The 23337-nt window shown below is 31.9% G+C and overlaps 1 protein-coding gene across 1 annotated transcript in view; it reads right to left on the bottom strand.

The window, feature by feature from the left end:
- Positions 1–23294, bottom strand: part of LOC105255386 (guanine nucleotide-binding protein G(s) subunit alpha) — a 47659-nt gene extending 24365 nt beyond the window's left edge. The window contains exons 1-4 of the mRNA XM_025415429.1: positions 22911–23294; positions 18428–18500; positions 14167–14221; positions 11790–11909 (exon numbers count right to left, since the gene is read on the bottom strand). Of these exons, the coding sequence (XP_025271214.1) occupies positions 11790–11909; positions 14167–14221; positions 18428–18500; positions 22911–23049 (387 nt within the window). The 5' untranslated portion in view covers positions 23050–23294. The remainder of the gene's footprint in view (positions 1–11789; positions 11910–14166; positions 14222–18427; positions 18501–22910) is intronic.
- Positions 23295–23337: the final 43 nt, after the last annotated feature.

Genomic DNA, 23337 nt, shown 5'->3' with positions numbered 1-23337 from the left:
ATTAAAATAAAAATCATATTAAAATAAATAAATGAATGAATTTAAAAAAAATATATCTCCGTCTTGTCCATTGACAATAATAAAACCTGTGAAACTTTATTCATTATTTACAACATTGCAATTTATATATTTTTATACAAAGTGTCTTTTAATTAATTAATTAATTGCCTAAAGCTTTAAAAAAAATCTCTCGTCTTTCAAATTGACTCTATTCTTCCTTTTTAAGAACGCGATGCCCAGAATTTACATCTTATATTAGGGTTTACATCCTGCCATTGCGTAAAACCGTCGCCATAGAAGGCACCAAAGGAGCATCTAAAAATGAATTAAAATTGCGATTTAAATCTTACGTAAATAACAATGGCCGCGCAAGGCTACGCGCCTCGCATTATCGACGAAGGATATTGGGCGCATTAATAATTTAGATGTTATTGTGTCGGAGAACTCGGTTTCTTGCAAGTGCGTAGGCGGTTTAACGCTTCGGCCGCGAATTTCCGTTTATAGTATCGAAATATTTCAAACTGACGAAGCGAAACGACGCGATACTACGACGTTCCGACTCAAATTATCGTGAGAAAGATTCGTGATCGAAAGTGAAACGTTCCCAATACATGTTATCTGGGATAAATCGTAAATATTCCGTCAAGAAAATTCGCATCTAAATTTTAAAACTAAAATATAAAAATTAAACATTAAAATAAAATTAAAGTGAAATTAAAAACTTAAATTAAATTAAAATAAAATAAAATAAAATATTAAAATTAAAATAAAATTAAATATTGAAATTAAATTAAAATAAAATATTAAAATATTAGAATTAAAATAATTTAATTAGGTACAATTTGAATCTTGAGTTAGCGAATATTTCCGTTAAATACACAATAGGAATGTGCAATACACAAATGTGCTATTAATTAAATTGATATTAACATTTTCTCGGATAATATTGATAAATATTATCTTGCGAAAATTTTTCTAATCAAATTATCCGTAAACACTGTATTAATAGCGGCGCTATTTCAGAGTTAAGAATTTCATCGACGAATTTTCACCAACGACGCGTTCTTGTAAACGCGAATTAAAACTTGTCGAGTAATCGCGGTGCATGCATAAATCAACGTCGAAACAACGTAAAGTATTATTAATTATTTGAACCTCGCAGCTGCATCGCGCTTCTATCGCGCTGATATTTCTGGTGAAATACAAATGTGCGCGAATAACGAGACAGAGTTTAGTTTATACACGCATATATAGGCTGTTTCTTAATAAGTGCGAAAAATTTTAGGAGATGATTCTTTGTCGAAAATTAAGCGAAAATTAAATTATTAATAAAAATTAATAATAAATTTATTATAATAAATATATGTATATTTTCATATAAATATATACTCCTACATTTCTCCTTGTGGAGTTACACTTCTCCAAAAATGGAGGTAAAAATTAGGTTTTTAGGTTTTTATTATAATTTTATTTTTGTTCCAATTTTCCCAACATTTATTTCCAATTTTATTTTTGCTTTCAAATTCGAAACCTATGCTATTTAACATCGTGCTGTACACGATAACGTATTTTATTTTTTTCTTAAAAACTACTGATTTTATGAAAAAAAAAAAAAGAAATAAAAGAAATAAAAAAATTTCTAAATAAATCAAACTTTTTAATGCATATTTTTAAATGATTATATTTCCATTAAAAAGTTTGAATAAAAAATTGAATAGCGGTTGTTAATTTCATCTCCTTATAGTAGTATGGGAGGCTGAAAAAAATATTAATAAATGACCTTTTTACTAATAGAAAATATCCACCCGATTTCATTTCTTTAACTTGTTCCAAATTTGAAAAAAAAATAAAAACCTAATTTTTACTCCCATTTTTAGAGGAGCATAACTTTACAAGGAGGGATGTAGAAATATATGTTTATATGAAAAACCCCCCTTAATTTTCGACAAAGAATCATCTCCTAAAATTTTTCGAACTTATTAAGAAACACCTGTATACAAATATTAAGAGTTATAGTTAAGTTATTAAGAAACACATGTATATAAATATTATTAATCGCGTACCTCCAAAAGAATTTAATTTATTAAATATTAAGAGTTATAGTTAAGTTATTAAGAAACACATGTATATAAGTATTATTAATCGCGTACCTCCAACAAAATTTTTCCCCGCAACCAAAGTGCTCTCGGAGATGGAATTTATTAATTCGAATAATCATCGACGGAAATTGCCGGAGGATTTCGACTGGAAATAAACACCGATCCTTGCATGTCGAAAAAAAAATTGTCGAGAAAAGCTCTCTTAATATTAATAACACATAGGAAATTCGAAGGCGATAGAGAGCATGATTAAATAAATTTTCTTTGGAATACAGTAAAGATGTATGATGATTTAATTTAAATCGAATATAAACAAAAAATAAAAAACAAATCAATTTAAATTAAATCATCATATATCTTTACGGTATTCCAAAGAAAATTTATTTAATCATGCTCTCTGTCGCCTTTGAATTTCCTATTGTATTGTTAAAACAAAAATACTTTGAAAACAAAACATCGAATAAACGTTTACGTTAATGGCGTTGATAAAACGATAATTAATTAATGCAAAAAAATAATCTCTTCGCTGATACATACATTTATTTACGAATTAACGATCAGTATCGTTGCATTGCATGTCGGATAGGAAGACGAGAGAAACGATGTTCCCGAAAGGCATGTCCCGAAAGCCGCAACCCGGACCCGGGGTAAATTGGCAAGCGATGTTAGAGCTCTCTCTCTCTTTCTATCCCTCCCTCGTCCCTAGTGTCACGGACGAACTTTGGCAGGACACTTTGGCGGCTCCTCGCGACAGCGAAAGTCCATTCCGTATCGAGGGGGTCGCCTTAATCGCGTTGCCTCGCAGGCTAACGACAAATCGCCGCCTGGCAGTAAACGACACACGACGGTTATATTAATAAATTCTCCTGTCGATGCTATTTCCACGCTTCTAACGATCGATGGGACGGACGCATCGTGTGTCGATCCGTCCCGTCTCCGCGCCAAGGATCGCTTATTACCGCGATTATGCACGTACTAATAATTTCGTCCAAACGCGTCATCTCTCCGCGTCTAACCCTAAACGCCGCCACGCAAGGTATTTTGTGCGTACTCGGCTAAAAATACAGGCGAAAATACCGCACACGTCGCACATGGCGTGTCTTTGCAAAAAGGAGCGAGAGCGACTCTTGGACACTCAAAACGCCCGTAAATCGCGATTCGGAGATTCCCAGAGAGATTTGTTTTAATCGACGCACATTTTGCTATTTATATAATTTTAGTTTATAATTTTTTATACAGTTATATTAGTTATAATTTTTTATATAATTATATAATTTATAATTTTTTATTATCGCGCGTTTCCGAGTCGCGAAAACTCTTGATCGTATTATCGAATAATATAATGCTGTAAATAATATATAATATAATAATATAATACGAATAATATAATATAATAATATATATAATAATATAATGTATAATAATATACAGGGTGTATCTAAAAAAGCTCCCACTAAGCAAATAGCGTTATTCCTAATTAAAAACCGAGTCATGAGCCATTTTTTTTTTCAAGATTCATTAAATAATTAATTAGATTTAAGTATTAAAAAGATTTCTGAAAAGATAAATTGTTTAAAAATTAACACAAAACAGTTTATTTTTTTGCTTATCCAAATCTTCATATGTTGATGACGAAGAAATTTGTCTTTTTATTGGCGCGATTTTACTCATTAATTACTGCTTTATTAAGCACCATGGAAAAAAATGGTTCAGGACTTTTCGACTCGGTTTTTAATCAGGAATAACGCTATTTGCTTAGTGAAGATACACCCTGTATATAATAATATAATATATATAATATATATAAAAATATAATATATATAATATATATAAAAATATAATATATATAATATATATATATAATAATATATATATAATATATATAATATAATATATATAATATATATATTATATTATTATATAAACTATATTATTATATAAACTATACACGGTAAAAAACATTTTGTATTTCTGTTAGAATTTTCTCGTGTAAAAATTTTTGTGTTAAATTTTTAACAAACTCTTATGTTAATGTAACATATTATCGTTACGTTATTTTGACACTTCTGCGTTGAATTAATATTCACCGTTTCTAAGAGTTAAAACAACACAATTAATATGTAAATGCAAGAATTTTTGATGAAATATGTTATATGTTAAAATGAACAGATAAGTTGTGTTATTTTTCTCTCTATAACAGTTTCCATACGTTAGATCGACATATCTCTTCTGTTATTTATTATAAAAATGTAAGATTAACATTTTCTTTTAATTAAATTTAGCATTATAAATATAATTTAACATAAACTTTATTACCAGATAAAGTTTAAACGTTATCACTTTTGCGTTAATTTTTAAACATATTATCTGTGTTATTTATTTACATACCTGTCTTCTGTTAAATTAACATTAAAATTAGAGTGGATAAATTGTGGAACATGTGAAATATGTTAAATTTAACAGAAAATTTTTTACTGTGTATAATAATAAAATATAATCGAATAAATAATATAAAAAATTACTTCGATTGCGATCGCTCCCTCCTGAAAATATATTCGAGTGAATTATTTAATGTTTCAAGTGGTACACGCGTTCCATAATTCGTCTTCGTTACATTGTTTTCGCATCATCTCGATTATTCACGAGTTAGCGTAAGCCGATTATATATTCATCGCTCGAGTGAAATATCGCATCGGTTTGTTTGTGTACCGTAATTTAGGCCTAGGATTTTCCGAAAATAAACTTCCGCATCCACTCTCGCCCGCTCGTATTTTCCCCTTTCGTCTCTCGCATATGTAAATATACATACATACGTGTAGAGAACCGGATGACAGTGACAAATTAGACGCGAATCGTAGAAGGCGTCGGCCGAAATATTCGCGGCAAGTATTCTGGATATATATCTCTTTGTCTCCCAATTGCGAAAATAGCGCCGGCGATTTATCAGGTAAATTGCACACGCAACATTTGCAAGTGAGTGCAAATTGTGCGCCTATTTATTTATTTATAATCGATACGATAAACACACAGTGGAAACCTTTCCATACACGATGCACGTTCTATTTTCTCTACGTAATAAATTGCCGATATAATTGAATAGGTCGATGTTGCAACAACGGCTCTCGTCTCGAGAGAACTCGAGAGAGACGAGATTAATTCGACTGACATTTTCTCAAATTAAATGTTAATTTCCTTCGATTCTGGGAGAAGTGGGATTAGATCGCGTACGAGCGATTATTCCGGATTTCCTTCGAGTTTCCGATCTCAATCTGACGTATCTCCGAAAGGTCTCCGTTGATCATAAATATTGAGCGCGACGATAGTAAATATTGCGCGAATATCGTGGGAGGAAATCGCGCGATTGACGTTCGATGCCTCCAAATGATTTAGTTTCAATTAATCCGGATACACATCATCGACTCGGACTCGGAAAACGCGCCACGTGCGACGAATAATGGCCGATATAAAGGTGTACTATTATGTGTATGTGTGTGTATGTGTGCACATATTCGTCACGTTGAATGACGCAAAACGCGCGGACTATTTCGTCGCTCAACAATTTTATTTCGAGAGCCGGCGCGTCACTTTACGAGTCTGCGTTTGGCACTTCCTGTCCCGACACCCTCGCGATTTTTGCAAGCCAAGGATGCTAAAGGGCTATCCCCCCCCCCCCCCCGAGATAACCCTTTAAAATTTCCGGAACTTTAAAGCGGCATGAGCATGAATTCTTCATTAATAGCGTCATTCAAATAGGAATTAATTTGATTTAATCACGATTTAATTTAAGGGTGTTTTGTACAATCCCAGCAAAAAGTAGCTGAAAATCAATATTGACGAATATCCACTTTTGCTGTATTTTGAGTAGGAAATTGTGTGGAATATCAATTTAATCTTAGCTACAATGCAAAGATGTATTTTTTAATATTTATTGCGTTTTTACTAAAATATTCCGAATTTTGTTAATCGAAATGATAAACTTTTGTCAGAGAATTTCGCCTTGTGACAGATACATGGCTTCACTGAATGATATTTAATATCTTTTTAATCAGTTAGTAATTGTATAATATTATTTGGCCAAATATTTCCTCTGTATCTAAACTTTTGCAAATTTTAAACAAATTCTGAATATTATTTCCATGTGTTTTTGTCACTTGAATCGACGTGGTTATACGTTTCCCATAAGAACACATGTCAATTCGGTGCAAATTAAAATCCTTATAACTTGTGAACGCTTTAGCGAATCGATTTAAAAATTGTACTGAAGATTCTAAATATATGTAAGAACATTTTGTACAATTTTTATTAAATTCTCAATATTTTGAAAATAGGTACAAAATATCTTTAATCGAAACGATTAACTTTTGGCAGAGAATTTCGCCTTATGACAGATACATGGCTTCATTGAATGATATTTAATATCTTTTTAACCAGTTAGTAATTGTATAATATTATTTGGCCAAATATTTCCTGTGTATCTAAACTTTTGCAAATTTTAAACAAATTCTGAATATTATTTCCATGTGTTTTTGTCACTTGAATCGACGTGGTTATACGTTTCCCATAAGAACACATGTCAATTCGGTGCAAATTAAAATCCTTATAACTTGTGAACGCTTTAGCGAATCGATTTAAAAATTGTACTGAAGATTCTAAATATATGTAAGAACATTTTGTACAATTTTTATTAAATTCTCAATATTTTGAAAATAGGTACAAAATATCTTTAATCGAAACGATTAACTTTTGGCAGAGAATTTCGCCTTATGACAGATACATGGCTTCATTGAATGATATTTAATATCTTTTTAACCAGTTAGTAATTGTATAATATTATTTGGCCAAATATTTCCTGTGTATCTAAACTTTTGCAAATTTTAAACAAATTCTGAATATTATTTCCATATGTTTTTGTCATTTGAATCGACGTGGTTATATATTTCCCATAAAAACACATGTCAATTCGGTGCAAATTAAAATCTTTATAATTTGTGAACGCTTTAGTGAATCGATTTAAAAATTGTACTAAAGATTCTAAACATATGTAAGAACATTTTGTATAATTTTTAAATTCTCAATATTTTAAAAATAGGTACAAAATATTCTTAATCGAAATGATTAACTTTTGGCAGCGAATTTCGCCTTGTGACCGATACATGGCTAACTTTATTCAATTATATTTAATATCTTTTTAATCAGTTAGTACTTGTATAATATTTGACCAAATATTTTCTCTGTATCTAAATTTTTGCAAATTTTAAACAAATTCTTAATATTATTTCCATGTGTTTTTGTCATTTGAATCGACGTGGTTATACGTTTCCCATAAGAACACATGTTAATTCGGTGCAAATTAAAATCCTTATGACTTGTGAATGCTTTAGTGAAATTCAGTGAATCTTCAGTACGATTTAAAAATTGTACTGAAGATTCTAAACATATATAAGGATTTTGTACAATTTTTATTAAATTGTCAATATTTTGAAAATAGGTACAAAACATCCTTAAATTGGATTTATTAATTTAACAGCTACTTGTAATCATTCGATTACTCTTAAAAGAGTCACTCAATACATATTATTTTTTCAATGATTTTTTTTTATTAGCGCTGATAGGATCGCTTCTTATCAAGACTCGAGCAGTGAAATTCCTTAGGGGGAAAAGAATCGATGTAAATTCCCATTACATATACAGGGTGTATCTGAAATAATGCACTAAACTTTAGAAGCGTATTCTAGAGATCAAAATAAGACTTTTTTTTTCTTATGAACATGAGCTAAAATTCGGAAATGTGTGAAATTGATCAAACACCCGCAATGCAAATTTATTTATCTCTCAAGAGAGAGTGATAGATAACGTCAAAATCTTTTTTTTTTTTCTGAAATATATCCAATTTTTAATTTTTTCCCCAAACTTTAGGGGCCACTAGTTTGGAGGGGAGGGTTCATTTGCGGACCCATGTTCATAGGAAAAAAAAGTCTTATTTTGACCTCTAGAATACGCTCCTAAAGTTTAATGCATCATGTCATATACACCCTGTATAAACGCACGAGTATAATGATCGCATGAATTTGCGGGAGACACAATCGGACGACATCGTGTGTACGTACGTACATATATGCGTGAGAAATGGCGCAGCACATCGTGGGGTACAGGGCACTATAGCGCGCTAACATGTGCGGTGGCTGTGTAAACATTGTAAACACTGATCGTGCTTCGCGCAGTGGTTCTCATTGGCTGAGAGATCGCGCTTATGTTTTTGTACGCAGATATCTGCATTATATTAATCCGCACAATTCCACATGTATTCCATATATGATAAATTTCCAATTTGATGAACCCATTCGTTGTTATTAATATAAATAATAAAAAGTCTAAAATATTATAAATACAAATTTGTGCGAGCTTTTTGCCGCAATAGCCACCGCAAACTTTAGAGCGGATTATTCCTTTGACCTCCAGATCAATCCTTTATGAAACTTATAATTATACGATATTAAATTTTTCGCTTATACACTGAGAAAAATCGTTTGATTGTACCAACAAGACGTATATGATTGAAGGCATTTTGGTTAAATCAAACAAGAATTTCTAGTTATCATGATAAGACTCGATTTTTTTATAACTAGAACGTTTAATAGATTTTACTATAAGGATTTGGTTAGTATTTTCTAGTTGAATCTATAAAATTTCTTGTTACATTAATTTCTTTGCTTGCCGTTAGACGGCAAGCCACTCTTAACTTAACACGTATTCAATATTTGCCATGAAATGTATGTAAAGAACTAGTATTAACATTAATTACAAAGTATATTTTTTTTCTCTTACGAGCAATAGTGCCAGAAAGAGGACGCTAGCTTTCTGATTGTGTGTGTTTGAGCTGCATCCTCCTCTTGTATCACTGTTTATCAGTTTAATTTCTAACAAACTGAATTTAAAATAATTTATTCAATAATCTGGATTGAATTTATCCAATAATCTTGTTGGATTCAAAATATTAAACAGACTTTTGAGATTAGATGGAAAAAATTTTAGACGATTTGATGCTGGTGAGTTTAGTATTATTAATCAGAAAATTTGGTAAATTTAACAGGAAGAAATTAATCAGATTCATCTGGTAATTCCTACAAAAATACTGGTTCGTCCATTTTCCAACAGACATGCTCTGGTTGAATCTACCAGAATTCTAATTAATGCAACCAGATTTTTTTCTCAGTGTACTGTTTATCAGTTTAATTTCTAACAAACTGAATTTAAAATAATTTATTCAATAATCTGGATTGAATTTATCCAATAATCTTGTTGGAATTCAAAATATTAAACAGACTTTTGAGATTAGATGGAAAAAATTTTGGACGACTTGATGCTGGTGAGTTTAGTATTATTAACCAGAAAATTTGGTAAATTTAACAGGAAGAAATTAATCAGATTCATCTGGTGATTCCTACAAAAATACTGGTTCGTCCATTTTCCAACAGACATGCTCTGGTTGAATCTACCAGAATTCTAATTAATGCAACCAGATTTTTTTCTCAGTGTACTGTTTATCAGTTTAATTTCTAACAAACTGAATTTAAAATAATTTATTCAATAATCTGGATTGAATTTATCCAATAATCTTGTTGAAATTCAAAATATTAAATAGACTTTTGAGATTAGATGGAAAAAATTTTAGACGACTTGATGCTGGTGAATTTAGTATTATTAACCAGAAAATATGGTAAATTTAACAGGAAGGAATTAATCAGATTCATCTGGTAATTCCTACAAAAATACTGGTTCGTCCATTTTCCAACAGACATGCTCTGGTTGAAACTACCAGAATTCTAATTAATGCAACCAGATTTTTTTCTCAGTGTACACATTGCTTTTTATAATATTGCAATGTTTTAAACGAGTATTAACAGAATTTATGATTAACATAAAAAATATAATTTTGCTTTACGACTATCGACAATTCGATCGAAGTCTTAATAATCCTCGCGTAAAATGTATCATCTTGAGTTTCTTTTCGCAGCGCGCTTAAGCTCGACAATCCCGTGAATTTATGAGCATGTATGCCCTTAATTTTGCCTTAACTACTTTCGCCGAGATTGGAAAATCATTATTTTCATCAAAATCGACCGTTATTAATTTCATAAAATTTTCACGAATGAAGCGAACGTGATGACTCGCGTTTAAGCTAATGGTGGATGAGAACAGTTGGATAGTCACGTTTTGGGACACGCATTTTCGGCCAGAACATCGCGATCGATTCCAAAGAGGATTAAATGAAACTAACTGGAAAAAAAGCCCCAATGCGTTTTCATCGCTTTATTAATACACGCGATTATCGAAACTAATTATTTCTCGTACGATTGAATTATTATTGGATCATCAGTGTAATTACAATTATATTTTTAGCGTGCGACACGATAATCTAGACTTTGTGACATTTATGGATCCTTATACGTGGCGCACAAGCAGGATTCTGCAATTTAAAAACAAACGTTACGCAATCGCTGAACGAACCAAAGGAATCGAGAGGAAGAAATGAAGATAATTTCGCGAAAATTGTGGCGCAGATGATGTAAAGAGCAAACTACAGTAGTGGGCGTGTACAGATGCAAATGCGATTCCTCAAATAAAATCGCGAGAGAAATAATTGAAATGACACTCACTCTCTAAAAGTGAATCAGTGAAAATATCACTAATTTAAACAGTAAAATAAGATTTCACTGAGAATCAGTATTTTACTGATCTTCAGTGGAAACGCTTATTTTTTTGTTATTTTATCCTATATCTCACTGATTATGGTCAGTTAAAATAAAATTCACTGTAAAATCAGTAAATTTTACTGTAAAACCAGTAATCGTTAGTTCGTTCATTTACCGTTACAATCGCTATCTCTCTCGTATTTAATTTTAGTTATAAGAATTATATAAAGTTTGCAAAGAGCGACATTTAAAATTAGAAGTATTACTTCGATTTAATTTCTGATACAAGCTCAATAGAGAGGCTTCAGATTTTAAATCGATCTTTATAAGTCGGACAAATAAATATCTGGCGACTTGATGAAAATTATTCGTTCGTTATCTATTTAAAATAACAAGTTCGATACGCATGTAATATAAATAAAATAAAATTTTTAATACAATAAATATTTAGTCAATATAAATAAAATTTTTAATTTTACATGAAATAGATAGAGAGATGAATTGTAGCTTAATATTAACTGACAATAACGAAAGAAATATGACTGATATTGAGAAATATTACTGATTGAAACAGTCAAAATTATTAACTGATTCTTTCAATAAAATATCACTGATTTACAGTGCTGTACTTATAACTGCTGTAATCAGTGACTATTTACTGTTTTTCAGTGATAATACACTGATTCACTTTCAGAGAGCACAGACTGAAATATCAAGCGGACGAATCCGTGTGTAAACATTGCACGGGCAAAACTCGCGAAGGAAAAAGCCGAATTCGTCACGTTCTCTTTTCGTTCTCGACGCAATTTGCGCGCGTGAAATTCAGACAGTCTATTCAGAAAGCAAAACTCGTGATGCAACCAGTCGCCCGAGGCGATTGTCCCGAAGACTTCTTCTGTATTTCGCGCGCGAGAAGGTCGATGAGTTATTCGCGAAGGTGAAGTCCGTTTCGTTTCGCGACGTGTAACGCAAACAAGACGAGGAGAGGCTGACTCACCGGAGGATAATCGAAGTCTGGGGAAGACGAGACTTCCAGGACATAATCCATTCTACTCTGGTTCGCCGGGTCCTCCAACGTAACGGGCGGCGTTAACGTGCTCATCGCAGTGGTTATCGTCTGCAACAAAAACGATGTATTTATTTATGACATGGTGATGACACACGCTAGAATACGTCCACCTTTTTTTCCTCAAACATTTTTCCGCCGAATTTCAATAAATGTATAATTCAAATAATTTTATTTGAAAGAATTCTTTTATATATATTGTAGGCAAAATATGTATTGTTACATATGTTGTTATAGTGTAATATTGTTATAATATTATATTGTTATATATATTGTTATAATATTATATACAGGGTGTCGCAAAAGTCCCGGACTGGTCGAATATTTCATAAACTATACACTTTAGAAAGAAATGTTTCAGACAAAAGATGTATGGCTTGAAGGGGAAGCCTCCTAACTCAAAAAGTACTCAATGAAGAAATACTTTATTATAGTGTTTTGGAAAGCTCTCGAGATAAGCTACACGAATATGTAATGAAAAAGAGGGAATTACATTTAAGAAATTGACGGTGATCTTCACGTGACTTTCAAATGACTCTCCCATGTCAAATCATTGCCACTATCTGATGGCCCCCTTCAAGCCATACAACTTTTGTGTGAAACATTTCTTTCTAAAGTGCATAGTTTATGAAATATTCGACCGGTCCGGGACTTTTGGGACACCCTGTATATGTTATAATATTGTTATTGTTATATATATTGTTATATAATTGTTATATATATTGTTATAAAAAAAAACTGAAGATGAAATGAATTATTTTTATGATGAATCATATGTATCCCTCGTATGATTTCAAGTTTCTAATTTAGGTAATTAATTATATTCACTGAGTATACATGTATTGTGTAACAAGAATTACAGATTAACGTTACATTAGACGAGACAAGACAAGGATTAATTGCGACTTACTGCACATAACGGTACTTTTCATTCATAAGCGATAAAATTTATTGTACTTTACGGTCGCTTCTCATTCATAAAAGCGATATAATTCAATAAAGATGTAAAAATGTATATCTCTTCATAAAGATATACACCTCTGATATTCTTGCGCGAAGAGAGCGTCTTAATTTTTTTATTACGCCGGTTCGTTTAGTAATTGCCATCACGTTGTTAATTACTTGGTAAGAATTTCGTATGCAAGGAATAATTGGATGTGCGGCGTAATTTGCTTTAATACAGTATAGCGTACGGAAGTGGCTGCATTTTGCATAGAGGTTACACATAATTCAAGCGAACAGCTAAATGCGTATTCGGATGACAAATCGGTGACAATACTCCTCCGTTTCAATTTGATATCGCGAATTTGCGTGTCACGTAACGGTTACGACGAGTTATTTCGAGCGCAACAATGTATACATCTAATATAATTGGATACGGAGCAAACGTGGAATTCGTAATGTGGCATTGACGAAAATTTGACTGCATTCAAACTACTGTATCGCTATGAAAAAAAGCCGAGAAATAGGTAAAAAACCTCGTGAATTTTATCTAATTTTGAATTAATAATTATATATAATAATTATATAATAATTATATATAAATTATATATAAATTACATATATTTTGTATATATTTATATATTTATTTATAATTTATATTATAATATATATATAATATATATATATATATATAATTATATATATAATTTATAATTTATATTAATTATATATATTTTATATATATTTATTTTTTAAATTATATATATATTTATATAAATTTATATATATATTATATATATATTAATTATATATATATTTATTATATATATATTTATATAAATTTTATATATATTGTATATAAATTATATATATATATATATATATATATTTATATAAATTTTATATATATTATATATAAATTATATATATATATATATATATATATATATATAATTATATATAAATTATATATAATAAATTATTATATATAATTATATAATATAATATAATAATCAATATTTAAGTATATAATTTATATATTAATTTATTATATATTTTATATATTAATATATAATATTAATATGTAATAATTAATATATAATATATCATATATAAATTAATATATAATATTAATATGTAATAAAATAGTTATATATATTATGTATTATTATCTATAATAAATTTTATATATAATTTTCTACTAAATATTTATTCTAAATTAAATTGTACTAAATTTTTGATTAAATTTATTCCGTCAAAAAATGACTTTTGTAATTATTATGAAAATAGTGTCTTTTTTAATTTTAGTTTTGAGCAATAGATATGAAATTTTCACGCAAAAGCATAAAATTTGATGTACGCTTACCAAGATGGCGTCCCTAATGTTCTTCTTAATGTCTTCGATCTTTTGCCGCTTCTCCCTGCGAACACAAGGACACGTCAGATATTAGTATCATTAGAAACTCGGCGCCAATTCATTGTCGACCGCGTAATTAAATGTGACGATTAACAATGAATTGCACAGATGTAGCGTAAGATCGAGCAGTCGATGCGATCGAGTCACGTGCTGGATGAAAACGAACAGCCGCGTGTGTTGCTTTTAACCGTATATTTTCAGAATAATTTGATAATTTTAGCAGCGATCGAGCGGCTACTACCATGTGTTTGGAAGAGCGCAACTTGAATTCATGGCCGATATGTGAAAACTCTGTATTTCTGGAGCATTTCGTTTTCAGCAGACATTTCGACCAAGAGATAAACCTTTTTCGTCCGGGATGCAAACTAAAAGAGATCCGGCGAAAGATCACAAGCTCGTCGCTGGGTCGTAAAAAAAGGAGTCGCATCGGGAGGTATTGATCGAGAAAGAAATCATCGCGAAATAAGGGACTTTCCACTGCGTTATCAGCATTTAAGACAAAATTTACGACACACGCGAACCGAGTCGTTTGTTTACATATCGTTTTCATCGTCTATTCAGTAGTCGCTGACACTCGTACATTTATAATAGGAACTCCAACAATAGTATCTCACCTCGAGAATACGAAAGTACATTATTGGTTTTTTTTGTTTTAACGAAGAGAAATTATTTTACCCGAATTTCGTCAAATTGATATATGTATTTTATTTTATTTCGACGGATATATTATCGGAGAGAATCTTTGGTACCAAGATTAGAAATACACGAATCTTTGAATTTATATAAATCAAGTTCGTTAAACACGAAAGATTGTTTTTTTTTGTTTTAACGCAGAGAAATTATTCTACCTAAATTTCGTAAAATTGATATATGTATTTTATTTTATTTCGATAGATATATCGGAGAAAATCTTTGGTGCCAACATCAGAAATAAACGAATCCTTGAATTTGTATAAATAAAGTTCGTTGGACACGAAAGATTGATTTTTTGTTTTAACGCAGAGAAATTATTTTACCCAAATTTCGTAAAATTGATATATGTATTTTATTTTATTTCGATAGATATATCGGAGCGAATCTTTGGTACCAAGATTAGAAATACACGAATCCTTGAATTTGTATAAATAAAGTTCGTTGAACATGAAGGATTGATTTTTTTATTTAACGCAGAGAAATTATTTTACCCAAATTTCGTAAAATTGATATATGTATTTTATTTTATTTCGATAGATATATCGGAGCGAATCTTTGGTGCCAACATCAGAAATAAACGAATCCTTGAATTTGTATAAATAAAGTTCGTTGAACACGAAGGATTGATTTTTTGTTTTAACGCAGAGAAATTATTTTACCCAAATTTCGTAAAATTTGTATATGTATTTTATTTTATTTTATTTCGACGGATATATCGGAGAGAATCTTTGGTACCAAGATTAGAAATACACGAATCCTTGAATTTGTATAAATAAAATTCGTTGGATGCGAAAGATTGTTTTTTTTTGTTTTAACGCAGAGAAATTGTTTTACCCAAATTTCGTAAAATTAATATATGTATTTTATTTTATTTCGACGGATATTATCGGAGAGAATCTTTGGTACCAACATCAGAAATACACGAATCCTCAAATTTATATAAATAAAGTTTGTTGAACATGAAAGATTGGTTTTTTTGTTTTAACGCAGAGAAATTATTTTACCCGAATTTCGTAAAATTGATATATGTATTTTATTTTATTTCGATGGATATATATCGGAGAGAATCTTTGGTACCAAGATTAGAAATCCTTGAATTTGTATAAGTAAAGTTCGTTGGACACGAAAGATTGGTTTTTTGTTTTAATGCAGAAAAATTATTTTACCCCAATTTCGTAAAATTGATATATGTATTTTATTTTATTTCGATGGATATATCGGAGAGAATCTTTGGTACCAAGATTAGAAATCCTTGAATTTGGTACCAAGATTAGAAATCCTTGAATTTGTATAAATAAAGTTCGTTGGACACGAAAGATTGGTTTTTTGTTTTAATGCAGAGAAATTATTTTACCCCAATTTCGTAAAATTGATATATGTATTTTATTTTATTTCGATGGATAAATTATATATCGGAGAGAATCTTTGGTACCAACATTAGAAATACACGAATCCTTGAATTTATATAAATCAAGTTCGTTAAACACGAAAAATTGGTTTTTTGTTTTAACGCAGAAAAATTATTTTACCCGAATTTCGTAAAATTGATATATGTATTTTATTTTATTTCGACGGATATATCGGAGAGAATCTTTGGTACTAACATTAGAAATACACGAATCCTTGAATTTGTATAAATAAAGTTCGCTGAACACGAAAGATTTATATCTTATCGTAAATTAGCGAAACAAGATATCAATCATGTTATGATAATAATCATGAATCATTAATAAATTAACAATCTAAAAAAATGGCATAAATACAAATGTGAAAAAAGGTAATCACACTGAAGGAAAAAAAAAGAAATCACGCGGAAAGCTATATACCGGCTAAACAAAATCAAAGTTCTTCTTTAACGAGACAAGAGTGGTGTTCGATAAAATAATTTAAAGGATGTTTTTAACATCGTAACAGAGGTGTAAACGTTGGTTGTGACGAAAAGCGAAGATGGTAACCGCAAATAAATAACGCCAGACATAATAAGCACGTCTGGTGGAAAAATATGAAAGGAAAAAAAGCAATACTATAAAACTGTATCGGAGAACCACGTGTATATTTGTATGTCTACACAGAGAAAAAATGTATACTGTGTTCAAGTAAATATTATTTATTTTAAGTATATATCATAAGCTTGTATATATCATAAGCTATCATAACTTATGATATATCCGCAAATATATCATAAGTTCATCACAAGCATTAAATTTAATTAAATATATTCTGAATTTTAGTGACTGCATTTTAGTCAAGAATATTAAATTAAAAATTTGGTTTGTTTATTGTATAAACTTGGCGTAAAATAAGTTTGATTTTTCCTTGACACATGTTTACAATATTCTTGAAGAGAAAATAAATTCTTCTTTTGAGCACATGATAATGAGATTTTCTAGCACTTATGATGAGTATATTTTAAGACTATTATCAAGAATATATTTTTTGTTGAAAAACACTATTATTTAAAAAAAAGAAAAAAAAACTAATCGCTTTTCTTGGCAGTAGAATGATATTTTTCTCTGTGTATGATAGGCATACGCGCTGATATCACTAATGCATCGTTTACGAAATGAGTCATTCGCGCTGAAAAACTAATCATGCTAATTACATATTACGCTGCAGTTCGCGATTCGACTTCACGCAATTCATCCTCGCTCGATTCGAATCGCGAAAAAAAAAACGGAATAAATCTCGAAGAGAAGAATTAAGGAATATTCGAAATCAGATAACTCTAAAGATAAACATTGATGACAGATCCCGCGAATAGTTCCCCCTCTCGAGGACCATTTCATGACTCGATGATTAAATTCGATAGCAAAAAAAAAAACACTTGGACGCGAAGATTCAATACACATTCAGCGCCAATTTTGTGTCTCGTAAACGATCTGCGTGAATACGATTGCATTCCGCGATTTAATTGTAAAATCGTCACTTACATCGCGATTTATTTTCTAAACCCTTCGTTTCTCGAAGATTAAATGTGTAATTTGCAATTAACAATTTATTTTTCGAAACAATTATGTGTTTTCTTTACACGAATCGATTCCTCTCATTATTTTGTACATAAAAGTATCGAGGTAAGATAATCGAAAAATGAATATTTTACTAGATATTTTAGGATTTATGTAAAAATTGAGAAATTATTTCTTTATATTTTATGATTTATGTAATTGAGAAATTATTTCTTGATATTTTATGATTTATGTAAAAATTGAGAAATTATTTCAAGCTTCATAACTCGAAAAATACTCAATGAAAAAATACTTTTGCGTATAATTTATTTAATTACAGCAATATTGCTGCAATGTTACAACAATGTTCTGTGCTGTATGGGTTGTAATTAAAAAAAAGAAAAAAAAAGAAAAAAAAGAAAGAAAAAAGAATCCTCAGGGAAAACAAAGGAGCGATTACCTTAGTTTTCAATGGGTTAACGACACATCGTCGGATTGGAACGGACGATGGGGACCTAACCGGACGCGACCGATCGCACGTGTTTATCGCCGCTTTTAAAAATAAAACTTACGCTTCGCTGAAACCATTGACGTGCAGTATCCTCATCTGTTTGACGATCGTGCTTTTGCCGGACTCTCCCGCTCCTGAAACAGGTGGCGAAAATCGTCAGTTCGTTAATTCCTTCCTTTTTTTGCGTTTTTCGATCTCCTCTCACCAGCAAAATTTTCTGCGCGCGATGACAAGTGTGTGAAAAAAAATATATATAATTTGCAATTAACAATTCCATATTTTTTCTTAAAAACAAACTGTATGTTTTCTTTACACCAATTGATTTCTCTCATTATTTTGTACATAGAAGTATTAAGGTAAGATAATCGAAAAATGAATATTTTTTACAAGATATTTTATGGTTTATGTAAAATTAAGAAATGATTTCAAGCCTCATAACTCGAAAAGTACTTGATGAAAAAATGTTTATTTATAGTGTTTTGGAAAGCTCTCGAGATAAGCTACCAGAGTACGCAAAAATATATAGGGTGTTCCATTTAAGAAATTTAAAATGATCTTCACGTAACCTTCATGTGACTCTTCAAGGTCAAACTAATGATACCACCTTATGTCCCCCTTGAAACCATACAACTTTTGTCTGAAACATCTTTTTCTAAAATTAAAAATAAGAAAGTTATTTGGGGTGGGACATTAAAATGGGACACCCCAATGGAACACCCTGTATGTGTAAATAGATATCGTCGACCGCGAAATCGAGATTTCAGAAGCCGTGACATTATCGATCATCCGATAACGTAATCGGCGTGTCGCGACACATGGCAAACGCAGCGAGAATCGCGCCATAATTTTTACGTATAATTTATTTTATTTTATAAATTTGCTGGCACGAAAGTCCATTTAAGACGGATTTTTCTGAAAGTGACGCACAAAATCGTCACTTACATCGCGATCTATTTCCTAAACCCTTCGTTTCTCGAAGATTAAATGTGTAATTTGCAATTAACAATTTTTTTTTTCGAAACAATTATGTGTTTTCTTTACACGAATCGATTCCTCTCATTATTTTGTACATAAAAGTATGTAAAAATTGAGAAATTATTTCTTGATATTTTATGATTTATGTAATTGAGAAATTATTTCTTGATATTTTATGATTTATGTAAAAATTGAGAAATTATTTCAAGCCTCACAATTCGAAAAGTACTCAATGAAAAAATATTTTATTATAGTGTTTTGACAAAACTCTCGAGGTAAGACCTTTGTTTTGACAACAGATAGTCCTGATACCCTGCATAATTAAATTTGAAAAAATGTTACATACCACTAACTATCCCTTTTTTCTTATATGGCACTCGTGCGTTACTTTTCAACGTTAAATATCGTCGGCGTTTAACCCGTCAAAAACACACCCACCGCAAATCAAGCGAAAGAAAAAGTTTGCAAGTTTAATCTCAGAACTCTTGCAGTTTTCAACATTAATTACTCGACTAAGTGCAAACTCGATTAAAGGAAAAAAATCACGCGGAGAAATTGTATAAATATTACACAAGAGAGGAGCACATAAAAAAAACTGCTCAAAGTTGAGCGTCCATATAATTAGACGTTTAATCTTATGCATAACGCTGATTATATGCTCGTGTGTGTGTGTGTTTTCACAGTCCATCGATGTAAATGAGATGCAGGTGAATGGGATGTACGTGAATCCCCTCTCGCCCTGCATTTCAGATTTTTATTTTATTATTATTAATAATATTTTATTATTATAATAATAATATATAATTATTATTAATTAAATATTATTAATTATTATTAATAATATTTTATTATTATTATAATAATATATAATTATTATAAATTAAATATTATTAATTATTATTAATAATATTTTATTATTAATATTATTTTAAGAGACGCTCGGGGGGAATAATTTTGACATATTTTTCAAAGTTTTTTTAAAATTTTGCATCTCCATCGCTCGGCAACCTATCGATTCCAACTTTAAGAGCTTCTGAGAGCTTCATGGCCGAATCGCATGTGCAACAACAGCTAACGGAGGCCAATCGGCCGCGCGTTTCGCGCGGCTTTAATGACACGCGAGGGGAGGGACAAACAATACGGCAACAGCTGTTGCTTCGTCGTCGACGAGGACACGACGGCGACGACGATGACGGCGCGTTCGCATCGAATTAGAACGACGACCTACATAAACGCCGGATAATAGGAAGGCGATACGACGGGGCGCCGGGTTAAGCGTCGCGCTAAAGTAGCCACATCGTGTCGCGCACGCGTGTATCGAGAAGCAGTAGATGAACACGTAGATGAAATGGGGAGAGAGACGGGGAGGAAATGTAGGGAGAGAGAAAAGAGAAAATAACACCTTTTGCAGCTCGTAAAAATTTGGCAAATTAATGAAATAAATCACGTTCTAAAAGCATTATATACAGGGTGTCACTTAATTGGCGCCCACTATTTATGTATAGCGATATTCGACTCGTGGAAAACTGAGTCGGAAAGTCCTGAACCATTTTTTTCTACAATGCTTAATAAAGCGGGAATTATTGAGTAAAGTTGCGCCAATAAGAACCTCCTTGAAATTTTCTTTAAGGAAACGCTTTTAACGGAAGAAATAGGATTTTTAATGCAAAATCAAGTTTTTCGCATTATAGAAGAAAGGAAGGTTTCACAAAAATGGTTTCAAATTTTTTTCATTACAGAAAAAAATGGTTCAGGACTTTTCCACGAGGAATATCGCTATATAAATAATGAGCGGCAATTAAGTGACACCCTGTATATTTATTTATTTATTTATTATAACGTGTAAAAGAGGCTATATTATATAATCAACGATAAATCAATAAAGTGTACCAGAGGAATAAAAAGCAAAAAAAATTGCAATGAATGAGATATATGTGTGTATATACAGGGTGTCCCAGACTTAACGAATCAGCAGTTAATGGCAGATTCTTGAGATCAGGATTTGGAGACGAAAATTCCAATACCAAAATATTGAGGAAGACTTTATAAAAATGTTTAAACTACTGACTACTGTCAAAGGCACAATCGCGCTCACTGCAGAATCCCATTTTTTATTTTATATCGATCCCTCTATCGATATCGATCTTATCGCGCTGTACACGGGCCCCTTAATACATGTCCCGAGCACAGGAGAATGTAACGCGCTGATTGGTAACCTTCAATCTTTTATAGCGCCGAAACTACATCTTCCTCAACATTTTGATATTAAGATTTTCGCTTCCAAATGATCCCAGGAATCTACCATTAACGGCTGATTCGTCAAGTCCGGGACACCCTGTATGTATAGAAAAAAATATGAAAATACACATATGTAAATATTGTTCAAAATTAATCGTGACATCAAACAATTGAGTTTGTCAACAAGATAGACTGAGAAGAATAATCGTATGACTCTTAGACATGTTTATAAAAATAGACAGAGGAGAGAAGATGAGAGATATTTATTTTGCTCCATAATTTCTGGCGAAGTGGACAGCTTCCCTGAAAGTTACACGAGCCAAGGTGACTGACAATTTCATATAAGAACAGAATGTTTTTTTAGAGTTAAAAGACCACATGCACACGAGGCAAGCAAGAATGGAGGCAAAGAGGAAAGGGAAGATATATATATATATATATATATATATATATATATATATATACAGGGTGTCCCAAAACTCATAATCAATCTTTCAAAGACAGATTCCTGGGATCATTTCGAGACGATTTTTGCTCAATGAAAATATCGATGAAGGTCATCATTTTTTGTATGTTCCCAATTTTTGTCATCATATATCTTTGCAATTAAGTCTTAAATTAAAACTCAACTAAAGTAAACTCCATTTAAAATTAATCGAAAAATGTGGTTTTGTTAATATTTTATTTCTACAAAGCTTAGTTTACGAAAAACCCCTTGTTTCCAATCACTTATAATTCGAAAATTATTAGTGCCTCGACATTTTCGTTGAGGAAAAATCGTCTTCAGATGATCCCAGGAATCTGTCTTTGAAAGATTGATTATGAGTTTTGGGACACCCTGTATATATACATATACATATACATATACATATATATATATATATATATATATATATATATATATATATATACATAATGTGTGAAAGAGACGAGGCTCGACGAAAAGGGTACAAACACGAGGCCGATGGATATTGGTGGGTGCCTGGCTCGTACGATAATCGATAAAATTGAATCACGCACCGCTGAACATCGCGATAGTGCGGCTTGCCCTCGGCCTCGCGAAGGCTCTCTTTGTCCGAAACCGACGACCATCGGGGCCCTTCCCGCGTTTAACGCGTCACGGTTCACCAACGCGACGAATGGAGAACACCCGGGATGGGGGGGGGGGAGGCGATTATCTTCGGGGCGCACGACGAAAGAAAAAAAGAAAAAAAAAATCAAAAATCTCACCTCGTTCGAGAAGGAGCTTTCGTTGGATTCGACGTGAAAATGTCCAAAATTATATTGTCTAAAATTAAAATAAAAATGAAAGAAAGGGCGAAGCGACTCACCGAGCAAGAGTAACCTGTGAGTGGCGCGATAGACCTGCTTGTCCTTCTGCAGCTGCCTGGTGATGGCGTCGGATCGCCTCTTCTGATTCTTGCTGTCATCCTGGCTGGCCTTGCTGCTCTGGCTGCCGAAACACCCCATGACACACCACGGGAAGGACACGCGTGGCTCGCCCTCTCCGTTTTTCCCTTCCACGTCTACCGGCCCGTTGCCTTCCCGGGTCGCGTTGGCGACGACGTCGACGGCGTCGGCGGCGTCGGCGGCGGCGATGGCGGTGGTGCCGGCGTTGACCGAGAGGGCGGACGACCGGGATCCGGATCGGGACGGACGACGGCGGCCCGCGATCGAGTTAGTCGCGTGGGCGAGAGCGGGGGTGGCGGGGGAGGCGGCGGGGGCAGGGGGGGCGGCGAGGGGGGCCGGGCGACCGGC

The sequence above is a fragment of the Camponotus floridanus genome, unplaced genomic scaffold (genome assembly GCF_003227725.1).
Source record: "Camponotus floridanus strain SB8 unplaced genomic scaffold, Cflo_v7.5 scaffold120, whole genome shotgun sequence".
In the NCBI taxonomy this organism is placed as follows: Eukaryota; Metazoa; Arthropoda; class Insecta; order Hymenoptera; family Formicidae; genus Camponotus; species Camponotus floridanus.
The sequence above is the reverse complement of the archived record's forward strand: the minus strand, read 5'-3'. Positions and strand labels throughout refer to the sequence as shown.